Consider the following 26,775-nt stretch of genomic DNA (forward strand, 5'->3'; position numbering starts at 1 on the left):
TTAATTGGAGGAATTGCAAAGTCATAGGGCAAAGGTTATAGTTTATGACTGTACTTGAGATGTAGTAAGATCTGGGACTGTAATGTTTGCAAAGTGAACTCTTAATGGAGTCCATGGACTTAATTTACTGCTGAGAATTTGGTAGATATGTTGTTTCCTGGGACCCGTGGCCTGTCTTATTTATGTAGTCAGGGGTAAATGTTGAATGCAGTTCTATTCCAAGGCCTAGTTATAGGGTTTGGTGAATAAATGCTAAAGTTGAAAATATCTAAATGTATGTTTTTCTGAATCTCTCTCTGCAGGATGACGTAGCTTTGCCAAAGACTTAGAAGCTAAGCAGAAAATGAGCTTAACATCCTGGTTTTTGGTGAGCAGTGGAGGCACTCGCCACAGGCTGCCACGAGAAATGATTTTTGTTGGAAGAGATGACTGTGAGCTCATGTTGCAGGTAATTGCGTCTGCCTTCTGTATGTGTCGACTGAAAACCTGGAACTGACATGAAATGTTTTTCTACTCCTTTGGAGAGCAACTCTACTTAACATTTGAACTTTCCAGCTCTCCCTCTTTAAGCTCTAGTTACTAGTTTAATAAATTTTCTCCCCTTGTATCATTTAAAAATAAGTTCTAAGTCTTGGAGATTATATTTTGAAAAATGAGAGCTTTGAGTAGAGAATTTTGTTTTTAAGAAGTAAGAAGTTTCACATTATACACTTTTAAAATGAGACTTGTAAGTAATTCATAAAATTAGCATAGAATGAAGTAAAACTGAATTTTAATTATGGGTACTTAATTGATACTGGAATTAATCTCTCTTTTTCTTTTCGAGGTTTTCATTATATCTTCCAGTAGTTTGAGCATACAGATTGTTGGCATTTACTGAATTATGTATAAAGGAGTTACTTTTAAAACATACTTATAAGATTTTTTTAAATTAATTTATTTTTTATTTTATTTATTTATTTTATTTATTTTTGGCTTTGTTGGGTCTTCGTTGCTGCACGCGGGCTTTCTCTAGTTGCGGTGAGCGGGGGCTGCTCTTCGTTGCAGTGCGCGGGCTTCTCATTGCGGTAGCTTCTCTTGTTGCGGAGCACGGGCTCTAGGTGCAGGGGCTTCAGTAGTTGTGGCTCACAGGCTCTAGAGCGCAGGCTCAGTAGTTGTGGCACACGGGCTTAGTTGCTCCGCGGCATTTGGGATCTTCCTGGACCAGGGCTCGAACCCCTGTCCCCTGCGTTGGCAGGCGGATTCTTAACCCCTGCGCCACCAGGGAAGCCCTTTTAAGATGTTTTTGAGCAAAGTAATTAGAAAAATGGATCCCCAGGTTTTTGAGATTTAGTTACTTTAATAGGTCCTGGTAATCTAGATTAGAATCTTATCCCCTTGCCCTCCCCCGTTTTGTTGGTAAAAAAACTGTAAACAAGTACTTAGAATAGAGAGATTTGTTCTGTTAGCCCAGATTTTCTCAACTGGGGTGATCCTGCCTTCCCCCAATTCTCCCAAAAGATATTTGGCAGTATTTGGAGACATTTTGATTTTTTTTTTTTTAAGAGACAGTTGATTTTTTTAAATATATTTATTTATTTAGTCATTTATTTATTTAGGCTGCCCCAGGTCTTAGTTGTGGCACATGGGATCTTCGTTGCCTCATGCAGGATCTTTAGTTGCAGCATGCAAACTTCTTAGTTGCAGGATCTTTAGTTGCACTGGGATCTAGTTCCCTGACCAGGGATTGAACCTGGGCCCCCTGCATTGGGAGCGCAGAGTCTTACCCACTGGACAATCAGGGAAGTCCCCATTTTGATTGTTGTGCATGGTAGAGGGTTGGAGGTGGTTGCTACTGACATTCAGTAGGCAAAGGTCAAGAGACCGGGGGGGTTGCAAACATCCTACAGTATATAACATACTTCTTCATACCTCCTATACCACCCCCACCAAACACACCCAACAAAGAATTATTTGGCCAAAAATATCAATAGTGCTGAGACTGAGAAACCTACATTGTCCCCAGAAAAGTCAGATTTGCATATGTTTACGTACGTTTTTACTTTAAAATTAAAGAACTTATTTTATAGTTTTGAGACAGTAAAAGTAAAGCCACTATATAGCTATATGAGTATATGAGTTACATGTATAATGAAACCTTATTTAAAGAAATTCAATGAGAGAAATAGAATAGTACAGAGATTTTTCTGGGCTCCTCAGTGAGATGGAGTAGTGAGACTAGCAACTGAGAAGAAGGCAGTAATGATTCTGTTTGGATATAGGCCCCTTGTAACTGAAACATATCTTAAGTTCAAACTGGGGGGAACTCATTCATTAGAGAGTGGAAGGGGTACTTTCTATGTGGCATTTCTGTCAACTAGCAGAGCAGTATCTTAGGAAATGTGGGAATGGCTGTTTAGGAGCTTGCAGAATAAATCTTTTCTTACATGGAGATAAGATTAAGAGACATGACTGGTAAGGTGTCTGTGTCCTGGATTATGTGTAACAAATGTAAGTTGTCTGACAATTTGTGAGGTGGAGGGAGGAAGCTGCGAGTCCAAGGAGACCAAGATGGGTTCCAATTCACAGGACACACCATCGGAGAGGAAAGAGCTACATAGAGAAAGAACTCTGTGGAGGATTACCCTTGAGTATGCAGTTGAGTACTGATCAGCACACATATGTGAAGAAACTACCCAAGGGCAGGGGAAAAAATCCCACTCAAATTAGAGTTAACAGCATCCAGCACTAACAGGGTCAGGAATGGTGCCTGTTGCTAACAGCCAGACTGGAAAACCTCACAATTCACAGGGAATTGGTCTCTACCCCTTAGTAGTGGGGAAATAATTAACCCTAGTCTGAGTTCTACTCTTATCTCAATCTTAAAAACAATACTCAAAAGGGTCACACTGTTTTTAAGTAACTTAGCTGTGTCCCAGACCAAAGTTCAAGAATATTTATAGGAATACAGAAATAGAAAGGTAAAATTCCCAGTGTTTGTTAGCCAATAAAAAATTATCAGGCCTGTAAAGAAGCAGGAAAATGTGACCCATAATGAAGATTGATTAAAGATTTTCTGTTTCTGAAGAGTTTGGCAAAGTTTGGCAAAATTTAAAAATGGCAAAACAATGTTGAAAAAGAAGAATAAAGTTACACAACTCACTTCTCAGCTTCAAAATTTATTACAAAGCTAGCAATACTGGAATAAGGGTAGACATACAGACAAATGGAACAGAATGAAGAGTTCAGAAGAAAACCCATATATCTATGGCTGTTATGGTTTGAATTGTGTCCCCCACCCCCAAAGATGTATCAAAGTCCTAATATCCCATACTTGTGAATGTGATCTTATTAGGAAATAGGGTCTTTGAGGATGTGATCAAGTTAAATGAAGTCATTAGGGTGGACCTTAAGCCAATATAACTTGGTGTCATATGATGAGGAGGAGACAGACACAGAGAGAAGACAGCCATGTAAAGATAGAAGCAGAGATTAAGAGTTAATGCTACCAGAAGCTAAGGAAACCTGGGGCTACCAGAAACTGGAAGAGGCAAGGAAGGATTCTTCCATGGAAGTTTTGGAGGAAACATGGCCCTGCCAAGTCCTTGATTTTGGACTTCGTGAATCCAGAACTTTGAGAGAATAAACTTGGACTGTTTTAAGCTACTCAATTTATGGTACTTTTTTATGGCAGCCCAAGGAAACTGCTACAGTAGGTTTTTGAGAAGGGTGCCAAGTCCATTCAGTAGACGAAAGAGTGGTCTTTCCAACAGATAAAGCTAGGACAACCGGATTTCTACATGTTAAAGAATGAATTTGGACCCCTACCTTACAACACATATAAAAATTAACTCAAAATGGATCAGTGACCTGCATATAAGAGCTAAAGCCATAAAACTCTTAGAAGAAATCATAGGGATAAATCGTCATGACCTTGGATTTGGCAGTGGATTCTTAGATATGATACCAATAGCACAAGCAACAAAAGAAAAAGTAGGTAAATTGGACTTCATCAAAATTAAAAACTTGTGCATCTAAGGATACTATCAAGAGAGGAAAAAGACAACTCTCAGAATTGGAGAAAATATTTGCAAAACCATATATATCTTATAATATCCAGAGTATATAAAGAACTCCTACAACTCAACAACAAATATACAAACAGCCCCCTTAAAAAATGGTCAAAAGACTTGAGTAGACATTTCTCCAAAGAGATATAAAAATGGCTAATAAGCACATGAAAGTCACTCAACATCATTTGTCATTAAGAAATGCAGATCAGAACCGCAATGAAATACTGCTTCACATCTACTGGGATGGCAATAATGTTAAAGAAAAAAAAAAAGAAGATAAGTGTTGGTAAGGGTATGGAGAAATTGAAATTCTTGTACTTTGCTGGTGGGAATGTGAAAAATGGGGTAGCCGCTGTGGAAAACAATTTAGTGGTCCCTCAAAAAGCTAAACAGAATTATCATATGACCCAGTAATTCCACTAGTAGGCTATACCCAGAATAATTGAAAGCTAGGACTCAAACAGATACTTGTATTTAAGTCAGTGTTCATTGTAGTGTTATTCACAGTCGCCAAAAGGTGACAACAACCCAAGTGTCCAGCAGCAGATGAAGGGGTAAACAAAATACAGTATATGTCAATACATATAATGGATTATTACTCAGTTACAAAAAGAAACGAAGTTTGAATACATGCTACAACAGAAATGAACCTTGAAAACATTATGCTAAATGAAATAAGCTAGAAACAAATGACAAATGTATGATTCCATTTACATGAAATATCTAAAACAAGCAAATTCATAGAGATACAAAGTAGATTAGTGGTTACCAGTGGCTGGAGGAAGGAGGGTTGAAGAGTTATTGCTATACAGTTACAGTTTCTGTTTGGAGTGATGAAAGAATTTTGGAAAGGGGTATGGTTTGGGGTGTTAAATTTTGGAATCGGATATTGTGCAATGGTGATGATTGCACAACATTGTAAATTTAATTAATGCCACTGAATCGTACAATGAAAATGGTTAAAATGACAAATATTATGTTATATATATTTTACCACAGTGAAAAATTTAGAGGGAAATCAATGGCAATAGAATTTTAAAATATCGTTGAATCAATTCAGGTATTATAATCAAAATAATGCCTTTATAACAAATTAAAAGAAAATCAATAATTTTTAAAGCACAAAAACCACTATTACCACTATAAGAAGTCAAACATTAAAATAACATTTTTATTTAAAATTCATCAATGTGTCTGATGTGGGCATCTATTCTACTTATGACTATTTTTAAATTTATGCTTTATTTAAAAAATAAAATATAAAGTTGGTGAAACTCCATGATCAGGCAAGAAGAAAACCAGTTTTGACCTGTTACTCAGACTCCACCTCTAGAGATACTTCTGCCCTTAATCTGATAGGAGCATACTCCTTTTAGCACTACCCTGGACACAGTGTATTCTCTGAAAAAGTTCCATGATTTGATTGCCATCATGGTTACCTGGTAGTCAGAATCAGTGCTACAAATTAATGGAACTCTTCTTAGTACAGAAAGACACATCTTTTGTATGGAAGTAAGAACAAGTATTTGCAAATTGTATTTAGTTTTGTTTTTTTTTCGCGGTACGTGGGCCTCTCACTGTTGTGGCCTCTCCTGTTGCGGAGCACAGGATCTGGACGTGCAGGCTCAGCGGCCATGGCTCACGGACCTAGCCGCTCCGCGGCATGTGGAATCTTCCCGGACCAGGGCACGAACCCATGTCCCCTGCATCGGCAGACGGACTCTCAACCACTGCGCCACCAGGGAAACCCTATATTTAGTTTTTAAATGGTTTAGTCGAGGAGCTTCAAGGTGGCAAAAGAGTACGACATGGAGATCACCTTCCTCCCCACAAATACATCAGAAATACATCTATCTACATGTGGAACAGCTCCTACACAACACCAACTGAACGCTGGCAGAAGACCTCAGACCTCCCAAAAGGCAAGAAACTTCCCCACGTACCTGGGTAGGGCAAAAGAAAAAAGAAAAAACAGAGGCAAAAGAATAGGGATGGAACCTGCACCAGTGGGAGGGAGCTGTGAAAGAGGAAAGGTTTCCACACACTAGGAAGCCCCTTCGTGGGCGGAGACTGCGGAGCTTCGGAGCCGCAGAGGAGAGTGCAGCAACAGGGGTGCAGAGGGCAAAGTGGAGAGATTCCCACAGAGAGGATCGGTGCCGACCAGCACTCACCAGCCCAAGAGGCTTGTCTGCTCACCTGCCTGGACGGGTGGGGGCTGAGAGCTGAGGCATGGGCTTCTGTCAGATCCCAGGGAGAGGACTGGGGTTGGCTGTGTGAACACAGCCTGAAGGGGGCTAGTGCGCCACGGCTAGCCTGGAGGGAGTCTGGGAAAAAGTCTGGAGCTGCTGAAGAGGCAAGAGACTTTTTCATGCCTCTTTGTTTCCTGGTGCGCAAGAAGAGGGGATTCAGAGCGCTGCTTAAAGGAGCTCCAGAGATGGGCGTGAGCTGCAGCTATCAGCACGGACCCCAGAGACGGGCGTGAGATGCTAAGGCTGCTGCTGCATCCACCAAGAAGCCTGTGTGCAAGCACAGGTCACTATCCACACTGCACGTCCCGAGAGCCTGTGCAGTCTGCCACTGCCAGGGTCCCGTGATCCAGGGACAACTTCCCCAGGAGAACACACAGCGCACCTCAGGCTGGTGCAATGTCACGCCGGCCTCTGCCGCCACAGGCTCCCCCAGCATTCTGTACCCCTCCCTCCCCCTGGCCTGAGTGAGCCAGGGCCCCCAAATCAGCTAACCCCGTCCTTACTGAGTGAAGAACAGACGCCCTCAGGTGACCTACTCACAGAGGCAGGGCCAAATCCAAAGCTGAAACCCAGGAGCTGTGCGAACAAAGAAGAGAAAGGGAAATCTCTCCCAGCAGCATCAGGAGCAGCGGATTAACTCACCACAGTTAACTCGATGTACCCTGCATCTGTGGAATACTTGAATACAAAACGAATCATCCCAAATTGAGGAGATGGACTTTGGGAGCAATGATATATATATTTTTTTTCCCTTTTTTTCTAAGTGTGCATGTCTATGCATCTATGTGTGATTTTGTCTGTATAGCTTTGCTTTTACCATTTGTCCTAGGGTTCTGTCTGTCTTTTTTTACTATAGTTTTTAGCGCTTCTTGTCATCGGTGGGTTTGTTTTTTGGTGTGGTTGCTCTCTTCTTTCTTTCTTTCTTCTTTATTACTTTAAATTTTTTTTTAAATAATTTTTATTTTAATAACTTTTTAATTTAATTTAATTTAATTTTATCTTCTTCTTTCTTTGTATTTCTTCTCCATTTTATTCTGAGCCATGTGGATGACAGGCTCTTGGTGCTCCAGCCAGGTGTCAGGGCTGTGCCTCTGAGGTGGGAGACCCAAGTTCAGGACATTGGTCCACAACAGACCACCCAGCTCCAGGTAATATCAAACAGCGAAAATCTCCCAGAGATCTCCATCTCAACGCCAAAACCCAGCTCCACTCAACGACCAGCAAGCTCCAGTGCTGGACACCCTATACCAAACAACTAGCAAGACAGGAACACAACCCCACCCATTAGTGGAAAGGCTGCGTAAAATCATAAGGCCACAGACAGACACCCCAAAACACACCACCAGACGTGGACCTGCCCACCAGAAAACAAGATCCAGCCTCATCCACCAGAACACAGGCCCTAGTCCCCTCCACCGGGAAGCCTACACAACCCACTGAACCAACCTTAGCCACTGGGGGCAGACACCCAAAACAACGGGAACTACGAACTTGCAGCCTATGAAAAGGAGACCCCAAATGCAGTAAGGTAAGCAAAATGAGAAGACAGAGAAGCACACAGCAAATGAAGGAGCAAGGTGAAAACCCACCAGACCTAACAAATGAAGAGGAAATAGGCAGTCTACCTGAAAAAGAATTCAGAATAATGATAGTAAAGATGATCCAAAATCTTAGAAATAGAATGGAGAAAATACAAGAAATGTTTAACAAGGACCTAGAAGAACTAAAGAGCAAACAAACAGTGATGAACCACACAATAAATGAAATTAAAATTCTCTAAAAGGGATCAATAGCAGAATAACTGAGGCAAAAGAATGGATAAGTGACCTGGAAGATAAAATACTGGAAATAACTACTGCAGAGCAGATTAAAGAAAAAGAAATGAAAAGAATTGAGGACAGTCTCAAAGACCTCTGGGACAACATTAAACACACCAACATTCGAATTATAGGGGTCCCAGAAGAAGAAGAGAAATAGAAAGGGACTGAGAAAATATTTGAAGCGATTTTAGTTGAAACCTTCCCTAATACGGGAAAGGAAAGAGTTAATCAAATCCAGAAAGCACAGAGAGTCCCATACAGGATAAATCCAAGGAGAAACACGCCAAGACACATATTAATAAAACCATCAAAAATTAAATATGAAGAAAAAGTGTTAAAAGCAGCAAGGGAAAAAGAACAAATAACATACAACAGAATCACCATAAGGTTAACAGCTGATATTTCAGCAGAAACTATGCAAGCTGGAAGAGAGTGGCAGGATATTTAAAGTGATGAAGGGGAAAAACCTACAACCAAGATTACTCTACCCAGAAACGGTCTCATTCAGATTTGATGGAGAAATTAAAACCTTTACAGACAAGCAGAAGCTAAGAGAATTCAGCAATACCAAACCAACTTTACAACAAATGCTAAAGGAACTTCTCTACGCAGGAAACACAAGAGAAGGAAAAGACCTACAATAACAAACCCAAAAGAATTAAGAAAATGGTAATAGGAACATACATATCGATAATTACCTTAAATGTAAATGGATTAAATGCTCCAACCAAAAGACATAGACTGGCTGAATGGATACAAAAACAAGACTCGTATATATGCTGTCTGCAAGAGACGCACTTCAGACCTAGGAACACATACAGGCTGAAAGTGAGGGGATGGAAAAAGATATTCCATGCAAATGGATATCAAAAGAAAGCTGCAGTAGCAATTCTCATGTCAGACAAAATAGACTTTAAAACAAAGACTATTACAAGAGACAAAGAAGGACACTACCTAAAGATCAACGGATCAATCCTAGAAGAAGATATAACAATTGTAAATATTTATGCACCCAGCATAGGAGCACCTCAATACATAAGGCAAATACTAACAGCCATAAAAGGGGAAACTGACAGTAACACAATCATAGTAGGGAACTGTAACACCCCACTTTCACCAATGGACAGATCATCCAAAATGAAAATAAATAAGGAAACACAAGCTTCAAATGATACATTAAAGAAGATGGACTTAATTGATATTTATAAGACATTCCATCCAAAAACAACAGAATACACTTTCTTCTCAAGTGCTTATGGAACATTTTCCAGGATAGATCATATCTTGGGTCACAAGTCAAGGCTTGGTAAACTTAAGAGAGTTGAAATCATATCAAGTATCTTTTTGACCAGAACGCCATGAGACTAGATATCAATTACAGGAAAAAATGTGTAAGAAATAAAAACACATGGAGGCTAAACAATAAACTACTTAATAACCAAGAGATCACTGAAGAAATCAAAAAATACCTAGAAACAAATGACAGTGAAAACACGACGACCCAAAACCTATGGGATGCAGCAAAAGCAGTTCTAAGAGGGAAGTTTATAGCAATATGATCCTACCTTAAGAAACAAGAAACATCTCAAATAAACAACCTGACCTTACACCTAAAGCAATTAGAGAAAGAACAACAAAGTTAGCAGAAAGAAAATCATAAAGATCAGATCAGAAATAAATGAAAAAGAAATGAAGGAAACGATAGCAAAGATCAATAAAACTAAAAGCTGGTTCTTTGAGAAGATAAACAAAATTGATAAACCATTAGGCAGACTCATCAAGAAAAAGAGGGAGAAGACTCAAATCAATAGAATTAGAAATGAAAAAGGAGAAGAAAAAACTGACACTGCAGAAATACAAAGGATTGTGAGAGAGTACTACAAGCAACTGTATGCCAATAAAATGGACAACCTGGAAGAAATGGACAAAGTCGTACAAATGCACAACCTTCAAAGACTGAACCAGGAAGAAATAGAAAATATGAACAGATCAATCAGAAGCACTGAAATTGAAACTGTGATTAAAAATCTTCCAAGAAACAAAAGCCCCGGACCAGATGGCTTCAGAGGTGAATTCTATCAAACATTTAGAGAAGAGCTAACACCTATCCTTCTCAAACTCTTCCAAAATATAGCAGAGAGAGGAACACTCCCAGACTAATTCTACAAGGCCACCATCACCCTGATACCGAAACCAAAGATGTCACATAGAAAGAAAACTACAAGCCAATATCACTGATGAACATAGATGCAAAAATCCTCAACAAAATACTAGCAAACAGAATCCAACAGCACATTAAAAGGATCATACACGATGATTAAGTGGGGTTTATCCCAGGAATGCCAGGATTCTTCAGTATACACAAATCAATCAATGTGTTACATCATAATAACCAGTTGAAGGAGAAAAACCATATGATCATCTCAATAGATGCAGAGAAAGCTTTTGGCAGAATTCAACACCTATTTATGATAAAAACCCTCCACAAAGTAGGCATAGAGGGAACTTACCTCAACATAATAAAGGCTATATATGACAAACCCACAGCCAACATCGTTCTCAATGGTGAAAAACTGAAACCATTTCCATTAAGATCAGGAACAAGACAAAGTTGCCCACTCTCACCACTATTACTCAACATAGTTTTGGAAGTTTTAGCCACAGCAATCAGAGAAGAAAAAGAAATAAAAGGAATCTAAATTGTAAAAGAATAAGTAAAGCTATCACTGTTTGCACATGACATGATACTATACATAGAGAATCCTAAAGATGCTACTAGAAAATTACTAGACCCAATCAATGAATTTGGTAAAGTTGCAGGATACAAAATTAATGCACAGAAATCTCTTGCATTCCTATACACTAATGATGAAAAATCTGAAAGTGAAATCAAGAAAACACTCCCATTTACCATTGCAACAAAAAGAATAAAATATCTAGGTATAAACCTGCCTAAGGAGACAAAAGACCTGTATGCAGAAAATTATAAGACACTGATGAATGAAATTAAAGATGATACAAATAGATGGAGTGATATACCATGTTCTTGGATTGGAAGAATCAACATTGTGAAAATGACTACTACCCAAAGCAATCTACAGATTCAATGCAATCCCTATCAAACTACCAATGGCATTTTTCACAGAACCAGCACAAAATATTTCACAATTTGTGTGGAATCACAAAAGACCCCGAATAGCCAAAGCAATCTTGAGAAAGAAAAACGGAGCTGGAGGAATCAGGCTCCCTGACTTCAGACTATACTGCAAAGCTACAGTAATCAAGACAGTATGGTATTGCACAAAAACAGAAATAATAGATCGATGGAACAGGATAGAAAGCCCAGAGATAAACCCACGCACATATGGTCACCTTATCTTTGATAAAGGAAGCAAGAATATACAGTGGAGAAAAGACAGCCTTTTCAATAAGTGGTGCTGGTAAAACTGGACAGCTACATGTAAAAGAATGAAATTAGAACACTGTGTAACACCATACACAAAAATAACCTCAAAATGGATTAAAGACCTAAATGTAGGGCCAGACACTGTCAAACTCTTAGAGGAAAACATAGGCAGAACACTCTTTGACATAAATCACAGCAAGATCCTTTTTGACCCACCTCCTACAGAAATGGAAAGAAAAAGAAAAAGAAACAAATGGGACCTAATGAAACTTAAAAGCTTTTGCACAGCAAAGGAAACCATAAACAAGATGAAAAGACAACCCTCAGAATGGGAGAAAATATTTGCAAATGAAGCAACTGACAAAGCGTTATCTCCAAAATTTACAAGCAGCTCATGCAGCTCAATATCAAAAAACAAAAATCAACCCAGTCCAAAAATGGGCAGAAGACCTACATAGACATTTCTCCAAAGAAAATATACAGATTGCCAACAAGCACATGAAAGAATTCTCAGCATCATTAATCATGAGAGAAATTCAAATCAAAAATACAATGGGATATCATTTCACACCGGTCAGAATGGACATCTTCAAAAAATCTACAAACAATAAATGCTGGAGTGGGTGTGGAGAAAAGGGAACCATCTCACACTGTTGGTGGGAATGTAAATTGATACAGCCACTATGGAGAACAGTATGGAGGTTCCTTAAAACCTACAAATAGAACTACCATATGACTCAGCAATCCCACTACTGGGCATATATACTGAGAAAACCATAATTCAAAAAGAGTCATGTACCATAATGTTCATTGCAGCTCTATTTACAATAGCTAGGACATGCAAGCAACCTAAGTGTCCATCAACAGATGAATGGATATAGAAGATTTGGCACATGTATACAATGGAATATTACTCAGCCACAAAAAGAAACGAAATTGAGTTACTTGTAGTGAGGTGGATGGACCTAGAGTCTGTCACACAGAGTGAAGTAAGTCAGAAAGAGAAAAACAAATACCATATGCTAACAGATATATATGGAATCTAAAACAAAAATGGTCATGTAGAACCTAGGGGTAAGACAGGCATAAAGACACAGACCTACTAGAGAATGGACTTGAGGATACGGGGAGGGGGAAGGGTAAGCTGGGACAAAGTGAGAGAGTTGCATGGACATATATACACTACCAAATGTCAAATATATAGCTAGTGGGAAGCAGCCACATAACACAGGGAGATCAGCTCGGTGCTTTGTGACCACCTAGAGGGGTGGGACAGGGAGGGTGGGAGACGTTAGAGGGAAGAGGTATGGGGATATATGTATATGTATAACTGATTCACTTTGTTATAAAGCAGAAACTAACACACCATTGTAAAGCAATTATACTCCAATAGAGATGTTAAAAAAAAAAAGGCCAAGCCGTAAAAAGTAAAATAAAATAAATAAATAAATAAATAAATGGTTTAGTCTTTCATAGAATATTAGTAAAATAAATGGATTATTTAAAACTTACTATTCTTTTTATATTATTTCTGAAAAGTGAACTAAGCTCACGTATGGAGAAGTGGAGACTTAGAAGTATATAAATATTAGTGAAGTATATTTGTTCAGAGCTCTAGAGTTGATGAAGTTATATTTTCATTTTAAGGCATTATGTAGATGAAATGGTTCTACATTGGTTAGATCAGTTGTGAGAAGTAAAATTGTTAGAAATACAAATAATTACTATTTGCTTTTTTAAAGAGTCAATAAAAGAAGATCTTTTAAATTTTGCTAACCTAATTTAGTATTTATGGTTTATAACCCTTTATTTGTAACATACAGGAAACAACTGGTTGGTAGTTAGGTTTTAGAATCTCTGCCTCTGAATAATTTTCAGTAGTTTCTTACCTGTAAAGATTTCAACTACAAATAGATTTACTGGCATTGTAAGCAATACTTTGATAATAATGTAGCTTAAAACCCAGTGCAAAATGGAAACAAATAATCCATGAGGTCATATGCTCTGTTTGATTACAATTACATTTTTTTGTTAATTATGACCAAAAAAAAGTTTTGAATTTTTTGTTGTTATTTCATCTCATTCCAAAAATGGTAGTCTAAAGAATGTGGTCATTGAGAAGAAAATGTGCTTGGATATTAAAGAGTTGGTGATTAAACAAGGGATTCTGGAATTCGAGTTTTGTTTCTGCCACTTACCTTGGAAGACTTTAGCAAATTAATGAACTTGCTGTGCTTGTTTGTTGTGCTATAGAAAGATGATTATACCATGCTATGTTCCATAAGACATATGTAAAATAAATCTTACAGAGCCGTGAATGAAAGGTATACAGTATAATTATTGGGTAAAGATTATACCGTCTTTGTTTTTTTTTGTTTGTTTGTTTTTTTATTTGCGATACGCGGGCCTCTCACTGCCACGGCCTCTCCCGTCGCGGAGCACAGGCTCCGGATGCGCAGGCTCAGTGGCCATGGCCCACGGGCCCAGCCACTCCACGGCAAGTGGGATCCTTCCGGACCGGGGCACAAACCTGCGTCTCCTGCATCGGCAGGCGGACTCTCAACCACTGTGCCACCAGGGAAGCCCCCCGTCTTTGTTTTGAGTGATACACAATATTACTACTATTAAAAGTACCATGCCGTTGAATTATACTTTCTGTTGTTCTCAGTGTTCATTTATGTTAGTTCAGTTGTTCCTCAAGAATTTCTTAAAGGTATAATTACCTCCATTTTACAGATGATAAAATTAAGATTCAGAAAGACTTAGTCACTGTGTTTTATTACAATATATTGGATTCTTCTATATACAAGTTGAGTTGCATTTTGAAAAAAGTTCATATCTAAATTCTAATTTTATCTTAATTGTACCAAATGCATGACTTTTGCTCTATTTGGAGAATCATCATCATACTAATTAAATAGTTTTCCTAATGCATAATAGAAAATATAATAAAATTGTATTTGACTCACTGTTTTAATATTTTAATTTTTGTATGATATACTAACAGAATGTGTTTTGAAGATCATAGGTTAGTAATTTTCATCTATCCTTTGGAGCACATAGCAAAGGATAAATCACTGTTTATTACTATGATTGTAAAAACGCAACTGGACTTTTAAAGAATATTTCAGCTACACTATCTTTAAAGAACATTTTTTTTAAATTATTTTTTTATTTTTGGCTGTGTTGGGTCTTCGTTGCTGCACGCGGGTGTTCTCTAGTTGCGGCGAGCGGGGACTACTCTTTGTTGCAGTGTGTGGGCTCCTCATTGCAGTGGCTTCTCTTGTTGCACAGTGCTGGCTGTAGGTGCGCGGGCTTCAGTAGTTGCGGCTCGTGGGCTCAGTAGTTGTGGCTCATCAGCTCTAGAGCTCAGACTCAGTAGTTGTGGCACACAGGCTTAGTTGCTGTGTGGCATGTGGGATCTTCCTGGGCCAGGGCTCGAACCCATGTCCCCTGCATTGACAGGCGGATTCTTAACCATTGCGCCACCAGGGAAGCCCCTCTTTTAAAATTTTTAAATGATGAGACATACAGTGGCAATCTTTCTCTTTTTAGTTTTTTCTTAACATATGTATCCATGTATTTGTGTCTTTTTCTTTCATATTTTTAGTAGGAAAGAGAAATAATAGCCATTTCATATCCAATGTATATATAGATAGGGTCTTTCTGTCCTTTAAGGCTTAGAGTCTAGTAGAAGGATATGTGTATGTAAATAAGTGGGTATAAACAGTATGTACAAGACAGTGATGGGAGTTGGTATGGGGTACAGAAAAAAGAGGTTGGTCAGTTCTGCCTGCAAGGAAATGTGGGAATGTGAAATCTGGAAAGACTTCTGGAGGAGATGGCTTTAGCTGAATTATCTTAAAAGATGAATAAATGGTTTCTGGAAGGTTAGAGTGTGGTTGAGTGTGTGGTATTGAAGATAGCATGGCATTCAGTGTCTATTTAGGTAAATTAAAATAGTTCCTTGAAGTTTGTATATAAGATGTGAAGGCAAACGTTTTGAGAAATTAAGACTTGGGCATTAGAAGAGGCCAGATCGTGGCAGGCCTTGTGTTCTATATTAAAGACTTGTTGTATCTTACCTTAGCCAGTAAGAGGAGTTTTTAGGCAGAGCGATATTGCCTTTTCAGATGCTTCCCATGCATTTAATCCTCAGAAAAAAAATCTGTGAGCTAGGTTTACCTTTTTGTAGAATGATTATACAAAGATTAGTAATTTTACCAAGGTCCCAAAACTGGCAAGTGGCTGGACCAGTTCTTTTTGACTCCAACACCTGTGCTTTAAACTACTATTCTATATTACTGCTCAGGATTAGAGATTGGAATTGGTATAAGCAGTTAGATGATTATAATAATCTAGGAAGAGACGGTTAAGTTCTAAGGAAGAGAGTATCATTTAAAATGAAGAAAAGAAGACAGAGCAGGAGAGAGATTGAAAATAGAAGGCTGTGCTTTCTAGTTTTATATATAATGTATGAGGGAGAGAAAAAGAATGTAAGACCTAGCCTTTCTGGCATGGAAACAGATGAAGTAGTGGTTCAGGAGGTGTACTTTTGGGGAATAAGATAATGAGTTTGAGGTTCCTGAGGGATACCCAGATTGATATATTAAACAGAAAACTGGAAATAAATATATGAAGCTGAGCAGAGTAGTCCATGAAGAAGGTAGAGATTTGGGGATTAGGAGCATAAAGGGAATAGCTGAAGCCAGGGGGGAATCTAGGTTATATAGAGAAGGAAGTAAAGTCAGAGTTATAGGATGTGGTTGCTCGGGAGAAAAGGAAGGGGTCAGAATATTAGATGTCTTGCTGTTGTCAAAGGACTTAGGTAATATACTAGTAAATTATTGTAAATAATTGAGAAAACTGGAAGAATAGGCAAATGTAGTCTCAGAAATACTATGGCTTAGATTCCATAGGTGGAATCAATTTCGCATGATAAAGTTTAGCAATGGGAGTGGTATGACAAGGTATGGTAAGGATTTTGGTTGTGGGAGTAGAAAAGGCTAGATTTTTACATAGGTTATCTACAGAGACATTTAAAATCAACCATGAAGAAGTAGGAATTTGAATTTACCATTACCCCAAAACTTAAGTCAAAAAGTTAGAATGACCGCAAATGATTGAAGCAACCTGGGAGGTGAGTGTGTGTGTGTGTAAATATATAGTGTGTATATATATTTATTTATACTTATATTTATATGTAGGTGGATAACAAGAACTTCAGAAAAGTAAAAAGTTTTTTTCATTGGAGGGGGAAAGTAATGGTCTAGAAGCCACAATAGTAGACTGGACTGCAGTTCAGACTGCATCTCTGTACTCAACAGAATATTGGATTTAGGAGGATATCATCCACTTTAAAGGAATGTCGTGGAAATAGTGTTCTCAGGGGGAAAGCCAGATTTTAAAGGAAGGAAGTAGGAGATAACCCTAAGAGCTTGAGAATGAAGAGGCGTTTCAAGTAAGGAGGATTCTCAAGAGTGTAGTGTAAAAGCCTTGGGAAGAGGGTCTTTGTAGAAAGTAAAACTTATGAGGGAAGAGGCATAGGCTCTTGTGGGGGAAATGACTATGAGGGGATAGTGACTAGAGAGTCTTGCATTCTTACCAAAGGCATAAGGTGGAGCAAATAAGAAATCTGGTCAAAATTGACTATCTTTGTGATTTAAACCTGGACCAGCTAAGGTTTTTCCATTAGTATTAGAAATTTGATAAAGTTAGCTGTCTTTGTCAGGGTTTAAATTATATGTTTCTGAGAGATTATTAAATTTTTATTGAAAAGCTCAAATGGGTTGTGAAAGTTAAGTTGCAGTGCACCTTCTCCTGGCTCAGTTTAATCTAGAGGAAGTGTGAATTTATCTGGAAATGAAAATGGTTTAATGCTTGTGTGGTTAGATGTAAATAACAAATCTTTTTTATTCCCTCAGTTTTTCTTGGCCACTTACTTGACATTATATTCTATAGTCTTGGTTTCCTGCTTAGTTTCTGTGATGGGTACAGAAACACATTGATACCTTGAATACATTTGATAAATAAGAACAGACTTTTATTTGCTTTCATTGGCTGTTATTTTTTGAAGAGTTACACAAATGCAATGACTTGTCCTGTGATTTCTAAACCTATGATATCCCTTGCCTTGAGTTCATAAGACTAGTCTTCTCAAAAAGTTATTAAGGTCTTTATTAAACAAAGAAAAATGATGCTTTTTCTGGTTCCATATAATGTGCCCGCTCCTCCACTCCTCAATCTCCAAAGCTGTAGTGGCATCTCAGTGGACTCTCATTTTCTTAAGTGTGTTCTACGTTTAGTAGCAGGTGTTCTTGTATTATCTATCCCCATAAATGATTTGAGGGCAGGGTGCATGTCAGATTCAGAATATTCCAGGTTTCTAGTAAGTTGTAAACTTAGGGAATTGGCCGCTTCAAATTATTTCCTCCTCAAACTGTTTTTTTCTCCATATCTCTGAGCCATGTAGACTTCCCTCAAAAGCTGCCAGTCCCTGACTCTGTGAGCAGCCATTTGATTTTTTTTTTCCCCATATCTAACAGTAAATTTTCACTTTTCTTTCTGATTTCTTTTCCTCAAGTCTCATTTAGATTTTTTCCCCTTGAATTTCATCATACTCTCTTCTAAGAACTTCAGCCCTTTCTCTATTCTCTTCCTCACAGAGAGATTATTTACGGTAGTCTAGTCACTATTTATTTAGAGGTTGCATATACTTGAACTCTCACTTGCCTTACAACATGTAGAGATTTTTTTTCTTCCTTAGACTAGTTCAACTTGATAAATCCACAGTTAGGAGAAATTATTTTTGTAGTCGTGCTTCATTTGCTTCTTATCACCCTAATAACTGAATTTAGTACTTCATTAATTTAAACAGAGTGACAGTTTAAACATGACAATAAAAACCAAAACAAAGTTTAAGTAACTTTTAGATTTAGTGCAGGTGTTTTGCAGCAGTCTAATTTGCCATAATAGATGGTTTTTCAGGCAAGCTGTAGAGAAGTGGGGGTAATAGTACTACTCATGAAGTTACTTTTAATTCTGAGATTTGCAGTTTGTCCTAGAGAAATTGAGATTGCAGAAAAAACAAAACAACCCCCCCCCCGAGATCAACCTTTAAGAAGAATAAAAGTATATGTATGATAAATCTTTAGATTTTGTTGGAAGATTGCTTTAGGTCACATATTGTTTCTTCCTAATGTCAGTTAATTTAATATAGAGTTTTGTGTGCTGAAAGGAAAGACCAAAACTTTTTCAATATAGAATTTAAGCTAATTGGGTAAGGGACTTTTTAATTTTTGTAATATTTATTTGGAAAGGGTCATTTCAACTAGGATTTATATCTTTATTATTATTTTATTAGTTGCTGACCTTTCCCATTTTTCTAATGTGGCTAGGAGTAAGGCTGTGTTTACTATTTGTTATAGCTACAAGTGTCAGAGATTAATATTTCCTATACTGTCCTTGGTTTTTTCTCCCCTGTTGTCTTTGAGTTTTCCTAGAGGCTCCTTCTTATATAGTGCTTTACGGTTTTTCTATTGTATTGTAACTCCCATTGTAATGGTAATAATAATAGTTATTTATAAATCCCTGTTGATATGATGGTAAGGTTTGGGAGGAGGGGAAGCATGCTGAAGTGTTATTAGTTCTCAGTCTTTGACCTTCACAAGTACATCTCAGCTTTTTGTTCACCTCCTTAGGTGAGACAGGAAGGCTAGATGAGGCTGGAGTTGGGTATTTCCATTCTCCCATGTCAGATAGGCTCTGGTAAAACCCACACTGGTTGATTTGGGTGAGCTCTGGAAAAGTAGTTTTCCTTGAGGACAGGCTGTTGCTGAGGAGAACAGAATGGGTGTATTTCAAAATGACTACTTTCCCCCTCACCATACCAGAAGCATGAGAAGATTTTTCTCCAGTCCTCACCCTGAGGTCCTTTTGGGGCTTCTGGAGGTAAAACTCATGAAAAAATGGTGTTCCCGCCAAGGCTGTGCCCCCAGGAGTTCTTGCTTTCAAGCTAGTTGACATTCAAGTTTCCAGCAATTAATCATTTAACCTTTAAGCTTTCCTGCCAGTTGGTGGTTGCAGCAGTAGTTTCAACTGCTAGCCGTGAGCTGTGATTCTCTGATTTGCCTGTCTCTCCAGATTTCAGAGTGGCAATTGACCTTATGACCTCAATTTTCTGATGAAACTGAGACAAGTTTTTGATTTTCAGTTTAACTTTTTTCTTGTTATGAGGATAGAAACGATGACTTCCAAGCTCCTTACATGCTGGACTGGAAACTGAAAATTATATCTCCTCCCCATTTTGGATGCTTCCTTTGCTTTTAGTATACCAAGGTTCACATAGTAACCCAGTAGTAAATGGTTGTTGAGTTCATGTTCAGTGGTTCTCAGACTATTTCTTCCTGTGACTATAGTGATATTTCCTTTGGATACAAATTTCCAAAGGCTTGTAGTTCATCTCTGAGCTACTTTCATCTGCAGATAACTCACTAAGCTCTGGAGAAAGAGAGTGTGTGTGTACTTTAAAAGAGACTTAAAAGCAATTTTCAAAAATCAGTTTGCCATTCTAATTCCTTCTTTTGACTTTCTCTTTCTCTCTTAGACCTCTCCTATGAGTTTTAGAACCCATGTTTTAAGTGAGGATAATTTTATTCAGGAACATATTACATTTTGTCCCTTAATCTTTGGTATTGAAAGATGTAAATCCTATATGGTAATTTTTCTTACAGTGAGGTATATAAAACATAAAATTATACTTCACATGATTTCCATATAAGAATTTCAGGTTATAAAAAAATTATTGTCGTTCGATACATTCAACAAAGTCAACTGAATTAAATTCTCTCAAAAGTAGAACGTGTGACTTTGGTAGAAAAGAATGTCTTAAAATTTTGGCTGCTTTCCCCTTTGGGAAGTGATGCCAAATTTCTGTTGAAGAATAACAGTTTAAATCTTATTGAATCTACTTTTACTTTGGTATTTCCGTATATTTATCTGCTATCTTATTAACATAAAGTATTTAGACAAAAATCTTTGTTTTTGTTATTTACTCTAGCATTTTCTTGTGCTTATTAACTTAAAGAATTTTCTTTCAGTCTCGTAGTGTGGATAAGCAACATGCTGTAATCAATTACGATGCCTCTACTGATGAACATCTGGTGAAAGATTTGGGCAGCCTAAATGGGGTAAGTTAAGAGTTTGCTTTTTGTCTTATTTGAATTTTTGTTTAATATTGTAAGAAAACATATATAACACAAAATCCTGTTTTGTGTTATATTTCCTTTTCTCTAGTTTGCATTTACTTTTAAATGCTTACTAGGTACATAGCACTTTGAGGACCATACAGTAGAATATGAATGTAGCCCATGTTCCCAAGAAATGATGTTGGTAGTAAATACTTAACAGGAATTCAGATGGTTGTTGGTTGTTATTATCCAGTGGTTAAAAAAAGACTTCTTTAAGGAGGTTAAGATGAAAGTTTGCCCTTACTGAATGGCTTGAATTTATATGTGACAAAGCCGTGGAAAGTCATGACAGTAAGAATGCAAAAAAGCACTCTTGGGAGTCAGAGAAGTGTGGGTTAACTTTGGAAAACAAAGATGCAAACGTGGTTTGGTACCAGATGGTTGGAGGATCTTCTATACTAGAGTAAAAAGGAGTGAAACACATCCATTTACCTTAACAAATGTGGTATATGATCTAAATACTAGTGTTTATTATTGCTTCTTTGGTTTCCTACATTGAAGATTTTTGTGTTACTGCAGTGAATTTTTTCCTAATTCTTCATTTGATCTTTCTACATTGGCAGAATGTAAGTAGCTGCAGAATAAGAGAAAGCTAAAGTATTGAATAATTTATCTTATTTTTTCTCAATTTTCTCATGGCTCTGCTAACATAAGCAAACATAATTTTGTTCAGATCTGTGCTGTTGAATTTCTTAAAATGACTTTAACAGAAATTAAATGTATCCAAACTTCTTCTAACTGCTGCTTCTTTTCAAAATATACATTAAACGGAAAAACATCTGCAGAAATTCGGCAAATATGGTAAAACTTTTTTTTCTTGTCCTGAGTCGGCCTGCTACTGAAGGACTTTTATGTTTATTCACTGAGATACTTTTTTTGTAGGCCTGTTTTTATGTTAGTTTTATTCACACCTTTATTTGTTTCTCATGACACATAAAATTAAGTTTGTGGTACGCGGGCCTCTCACTGTTGTGACCTCTCCCGTTGCGGAGCACAGGCTCCAGACGTGCAGGCTCAGCGGCCATGGCTCACGGGCCCAGCCGCTCCGCGGCATGTGGGATCTTACCGGACTGGGGCACGAACCCGTGTCTCCTGCATCAGCAGGTGGACTCTCAACCACTGCACCACCAGGGAAGCCCTAAAACTCTCAACCACTGCGCCACCAGGGAAGCCCTAAAACTAAGTCTTAATTCCTCATGTTTGAATTGAAATGCCTCACATTTGGCATCACCCACTTTTCCAGATTCATGCTCCATCACATTTTCCTTGCCATACCTCCAAAACAGTAGTTTTTCTACTATACTGTCTTCTTCTCCAAATAATTTGTTAGATTTTCTGCAGCCCAGTAGTTCTTCCATCTGCCTTGCCATTTGTAAAAGTTGTACTTACTTTTAAAAGTAAAATCCCAATTCTACATCTTCCTGAAGGGAGCAGAGAAAAGGTATTTAAGAATATTGACTTATTAACATTTTGAATGGATTAAAGTAGAAAAAGATAGGCAGATGAGGTAGAAACTGTTTTACCATGGGCCATGTCAGGAAGCATTTCGATTCCAAGGTGCTATTTAAGGAGTTACTCTCTTCCTTCTCCGCACCTACAAAATTCTGTTTTAATCTCTGTTTTGGGTGCTTTATGAGCCTTGTATTAAATCTGCTTGTGCATATCTGTCACTGTGCTAGATTATGTGCTTCTGAACAGTTCATGTGCCTTTTGCTTCTGGCAAGTACACCACAGTGCCTACTAGCACAAGGTTCTGCACAGTGCATGAACCCAGTAAATCTTTTCGAATGGAATTGAATGAATTTTCTATATGAAAGACTTTATAGAGAAAAATTTTAATCCACTTTTATATGTGGAATATTTTAACAATGTTATATTCTGTTTTTAAGCCTAGAATGTTTCGTCTTGACCACAGTGCTATTCTTAGGTGTCTTTACATTATATCTTGGAAAATAATAAGTGAGAATTACATCACAGTGTTTTAGTCTTTTAAAACATTGTGATCAAATATAAAAATTATTGATGTTGGTTGTAAAAAATATCAGGTGAAATATTAACTTCTAAGTTTATGTAGGCTGACCTTTCTTATAATTTGATTGTACTCAGTAATTGTCTGAAATACAATAACTTACAGAGAGTGACATCTTCATTTTGAACTTGAAGTCAGGACCTAGATTTGAATCTCAGTCTGTAATTTACCAGCATTATAACCCTGGACAAATTACATAAACTCTCTGAAATTCGGTTTCCTCATATATATTCATATTAGTTCCCAAACTTGTGCAAAAATGTAATGAGTTGAAGGTTATGAATGTGAAGCCTCAATGCAAAATTTAGTTACCTGTCTTCAGCTTTAAAATAGTGAAATGATCATTCCTGCTCTGTAGTATTGTTATGAGGATTAAATGTGACAATACATGTGAGTATGTGCCTGGTACAGAACTTCAAAATATTACACAAATGGATAAATGCACTGTTACCCAAATGGATAGCCTAGGAAATATGCCAGAATGGACTTTGGTAGCCAAAGTCTGTGAACTACCAGCTATCATGCATTTTATTCATAGAAAATTTGTAGATTATTATTCACAGCCTGTTTATTCTTAACATTCATATAATTCTAGAAATTTGAGCATCAGGTTAAAAGTAGTAATTTCAGAAGGGGCACAGTATAGGTGGTTATGAGCCCAGCTTGAATTCTTACTAGTGAGGTAACTCTGGACAAGTTACTTAATTTTTCTGTTCCTCAGTTTTTTTAACAGAAATAGTAAAATGGTACTCCTCTCAGGTAGTTGTGAAGCTATAAATAAGTTAATAGTTTTAAACACCTAGTTCAGTAAGTGTTAGTTACTACTGTTGTTGTTATGGTAAGAAAAGCAGTTAAAACAAGTTTAGCATCCTGTAGCCTACATACTTTTCAGTGAATACATACACAGTTAAATTATTTTGGAAAGCACTTATCAACTAAACTCAACTTATAAATAACTACCTGTGACTACTTCCACTCTCACTTCCTTTCACCCTACCCTAAAATACACTCCCAAGTTAACTAGGTCCACACTTGCTTTTATTACTACCAGAAATGAGGTTGTTCTGCTTGGGGAAGCTGGAACTGGTTCTGTAGCTGATGTGATAGTAGGCTATTTCCCTGCAAGCCCCTGGAAGCTTCTCTTTCTATGAGAGCCCTTGTTTGCCTTCAGTTCTTCCTGCCCCCTCCATGCACTGGAGTACCTGCACCTCTCTGATAGTCACCATTGACCTTTGCCGCAGCACTCCCATCCCATTCCACCTCACCTCCCTGTGTTCCAGCCCCTGCTGTGTCCCCTTTCACACTGGCGTTCCTGCAGCATCAGACCAGTATGGCATAGAAGGAGGAAGGTATGAAAGGAGTGGTTAGGGGAAGAAGACGAGACTTTCCTCACTGACAACATGATTGATGTAGTTGTGCTGCTGGCCACTCTATTCACATTTCCCAGAGCATTAATGCAGTACATGGTGGTTATATGATTTTATACTGTCAATTATGTGATTTATTTGTATGTAAATTAAATAGATATTTATCTGGTTTGGTTTCTTCTCTGAGGTTAGTGGTTTGGTTGAGGGAGTTTGGGGAGCTGGCTTGGCCTGGCTTGGGCATCCAAGCTTCCTTGATGTGCAGAGAATGTGGGGTTTGTAGTTCAGAGAGCTGAATTTGAATCCCAGTAATTCTGCTTCTGAACTCTGAGAGCTTGATTGTTACTTTGCACCCTGTGCCTCATTGTCCTCACCTGTCCTACCTATCAGGTAGAGGTGTGATCAAATGATGTTGACATAAGAAACAAAACCTATTTTTCTTTCCATATCTAATTTATTAAAATGCTTCATAATTGATTTATTTAAATGATTTTTTTCCTGTAGCCCTTTGAAATTTTCTCTCTTATAATTTTCGACCGTCAGGAGACTTTTTGCTCCCAAGTGTTTTCACTTAACATTTTGCGAGCTGAAACTTCGTGTCTGGCTCATATTTCCTGAGCCTTTTTAGACCTTAGGGAATATTTCTGTCATAAATGCCAGCAGGTTAAAATTATGTGTCTCTTAATCTCTGAAAGTACCTAGTACATATGTTAAAAACAGTAGGTGCTTAACATTTAAGAGAGTCAAGCAATAAGCTTTGAGTGAATCTTAGAGCTCATCTTAGGCCTTTTGAGTAATTATGGTATTTTAGGTTGAGATAGTTTTAAATAAATTGGCTTAGAACTGTGGCATCTCTCTTATACCATGTACCTAATTATTTATCTTCTGCATACCAAACATCAGTTAATTAACATTTTTTTATTCTTCTCTTTTCCATCATTTTCCTCAGCTTTTCTCTTTTGTAATTAATATAGAATATTTTGGTAAACTCAAGATATGTCTTAAAACACTCTAAAAATGTTCGTTTGGAAATGAACCTGAAATTAGAGTTTATAAATGCCTGAAGCCTTTGAATTTTCTTTGTATTAACATTTCAGTCTTTCTGTGAAGCATGTAAGAAACTTGTTATTTAGGATTACTCATAAATCATACTAATGTGTGATCTTGAGTTTTAGCAGCATTCTGCTGTCTCCTTATATCTGAAATAAGATTGCAGCTTCTAATTTTTTTGTTTGTTTTTGATAGATTTAGAAACTGGTATTCTGTGACATATTACAAAGTGCTAGCTGTGCAAAGGAATTTGAGAATATGATCATAATAACCCAATCCCCTTATATATTTTACTGTATAACATTCAGGACCCTTCTAAATTTCCTCATTATGGAGGGAACCTTCCCAAGTAAGGTATCATGGCCATCTCAAATCCAATAACATAATAGATGGGAAAAAATGAAATTTAAAAGGGAAGAGTAAAGTAATTTTTAAAGTTGCAACTTATCAAAGAAAAACATATTGGGTATTTATATGATGTTCGCATTCCAGGCAATTAAGTATAACATTGTTCTATGTTTTATAAATCTAGAGAATTCTAGGTCTTTTAACTTCTAGTATGCCAGGAAAAATAGTCATCACCATTAACCATCTGTGTCCAATGGACCTCTTAAGTCTTTTTACAAATAGTTTACACAAGTAAGAATTAAAAGATGAGAGAACAACTTGAAATTTTAATAAAAATGAGGCATGACAGACTCAAATTTTTATTCCATGTTTTCCTGGTTTTGAAAGGTACATAACATGCAAAATGGGTATTGTTCTTTGAATGCCACTAACTGTTCATTAACTGTCATGCCTTCTCTGGGATATATATCTATTTTATAAATGTTGATTTCAGATTTCAAGGACATCTCTAGCTAGTTCTAGCTTACCATTATTTCTAGTTTTTCTTGCTCTTGCATTATCAAAATGCATTATTTTTAAGACTTTGACATTTTAAAATTTTAAGAGGAAAGTCATCTTCTTTTTCTTCCATAATTGTAAAACAGTACAACAGTTACAAGATCAATTCAATAATTTTATTTCTACGTCATCTCTTTCCTTCTAGTTACCTTTGTATAGATACCCGCCTTGATCATTTGTCCACTTACATACTAAATCAAATGAGTATTGAAACACAAACACTAAAAAATGAGAGAAAACTGTCAAAATTTCTTTTAAAATACAGAATTATCAGTTTTGTGTTAAAAAATATTGCATGATTCTTCTTATTGATTTAGGCTAACTGGATGAAAAATATCTTAGTTTCTTTTTGACTTTGGAAACATTCTTCTCTTATCAATTCTTGTGTTAGGGAAAATTCATCTAGGGTTATCTTCACCTGAAGACTCCTGGTCTGATATTTTGCTTACGTTATTATCATTTTATCATTGTTATTATAGCCTAGAGTGCTGCTGCTCTACTTTTTGTATTTACCTTATGATTGTGAAATATCTTCCTGTCTTTTTTTTTTTTTTGCCTTTATGGATGTTAAATAAAAAATCCTGAATTCTCAATTGTGCTCTTTGATAGCTTAAAAAAAAAAAGACACAGATGGTGTCTCCAGATGTCTTT

General features: G+C 37.2%; 1 protein-coding gene across 8 annotated transcripts in view; it reads left to right on the top strand.

The window, feature by feature from the left end:
- The window catches only part of CEP170 (centrosomal protein 170), a 140,880-nt gene that overhangs the window by 29,491 nt on the left and 84,614 nt on the right, over nt 1-26,775 (top strand). For all 8 annotated transcript variants that reach the window (XM_029228169.1, XM_029228170.1, XM_029228168.1 and 5 more), the window contains exons 2-3: nt 303-448; nt 20,626-20,715. In XM_029228169.1, the coding sequence (XP_029084002.1) occupies nt 344-448; nt 20,626-20,715 (195 nt within the window). In that variant the 5' untranslated portion in view covers nt 303-343. The remainder of the gene's footprint in view (nt 1-302; nt 449-20,625; nt 20,716-26,775) is intronic.

This window comes from Monodon monoceros, unplaced genomic scaffold, assembly GCF_005190385.1.
Source record: "Monodon monoceros isolate NGI ecotype Baffin Bay Population unplaced genomic scaffold, NGI_Narwhal_1 Super_Scaffold_18, whole genome shotgun sequence".
Classification (NCBI taxonomy): domain Eukaryota; kingdom Metazoa; phylum Chordata; class Mammalia; order Artiodactyla; family Monodontidae; genus Monodon; species Monodon monoceros.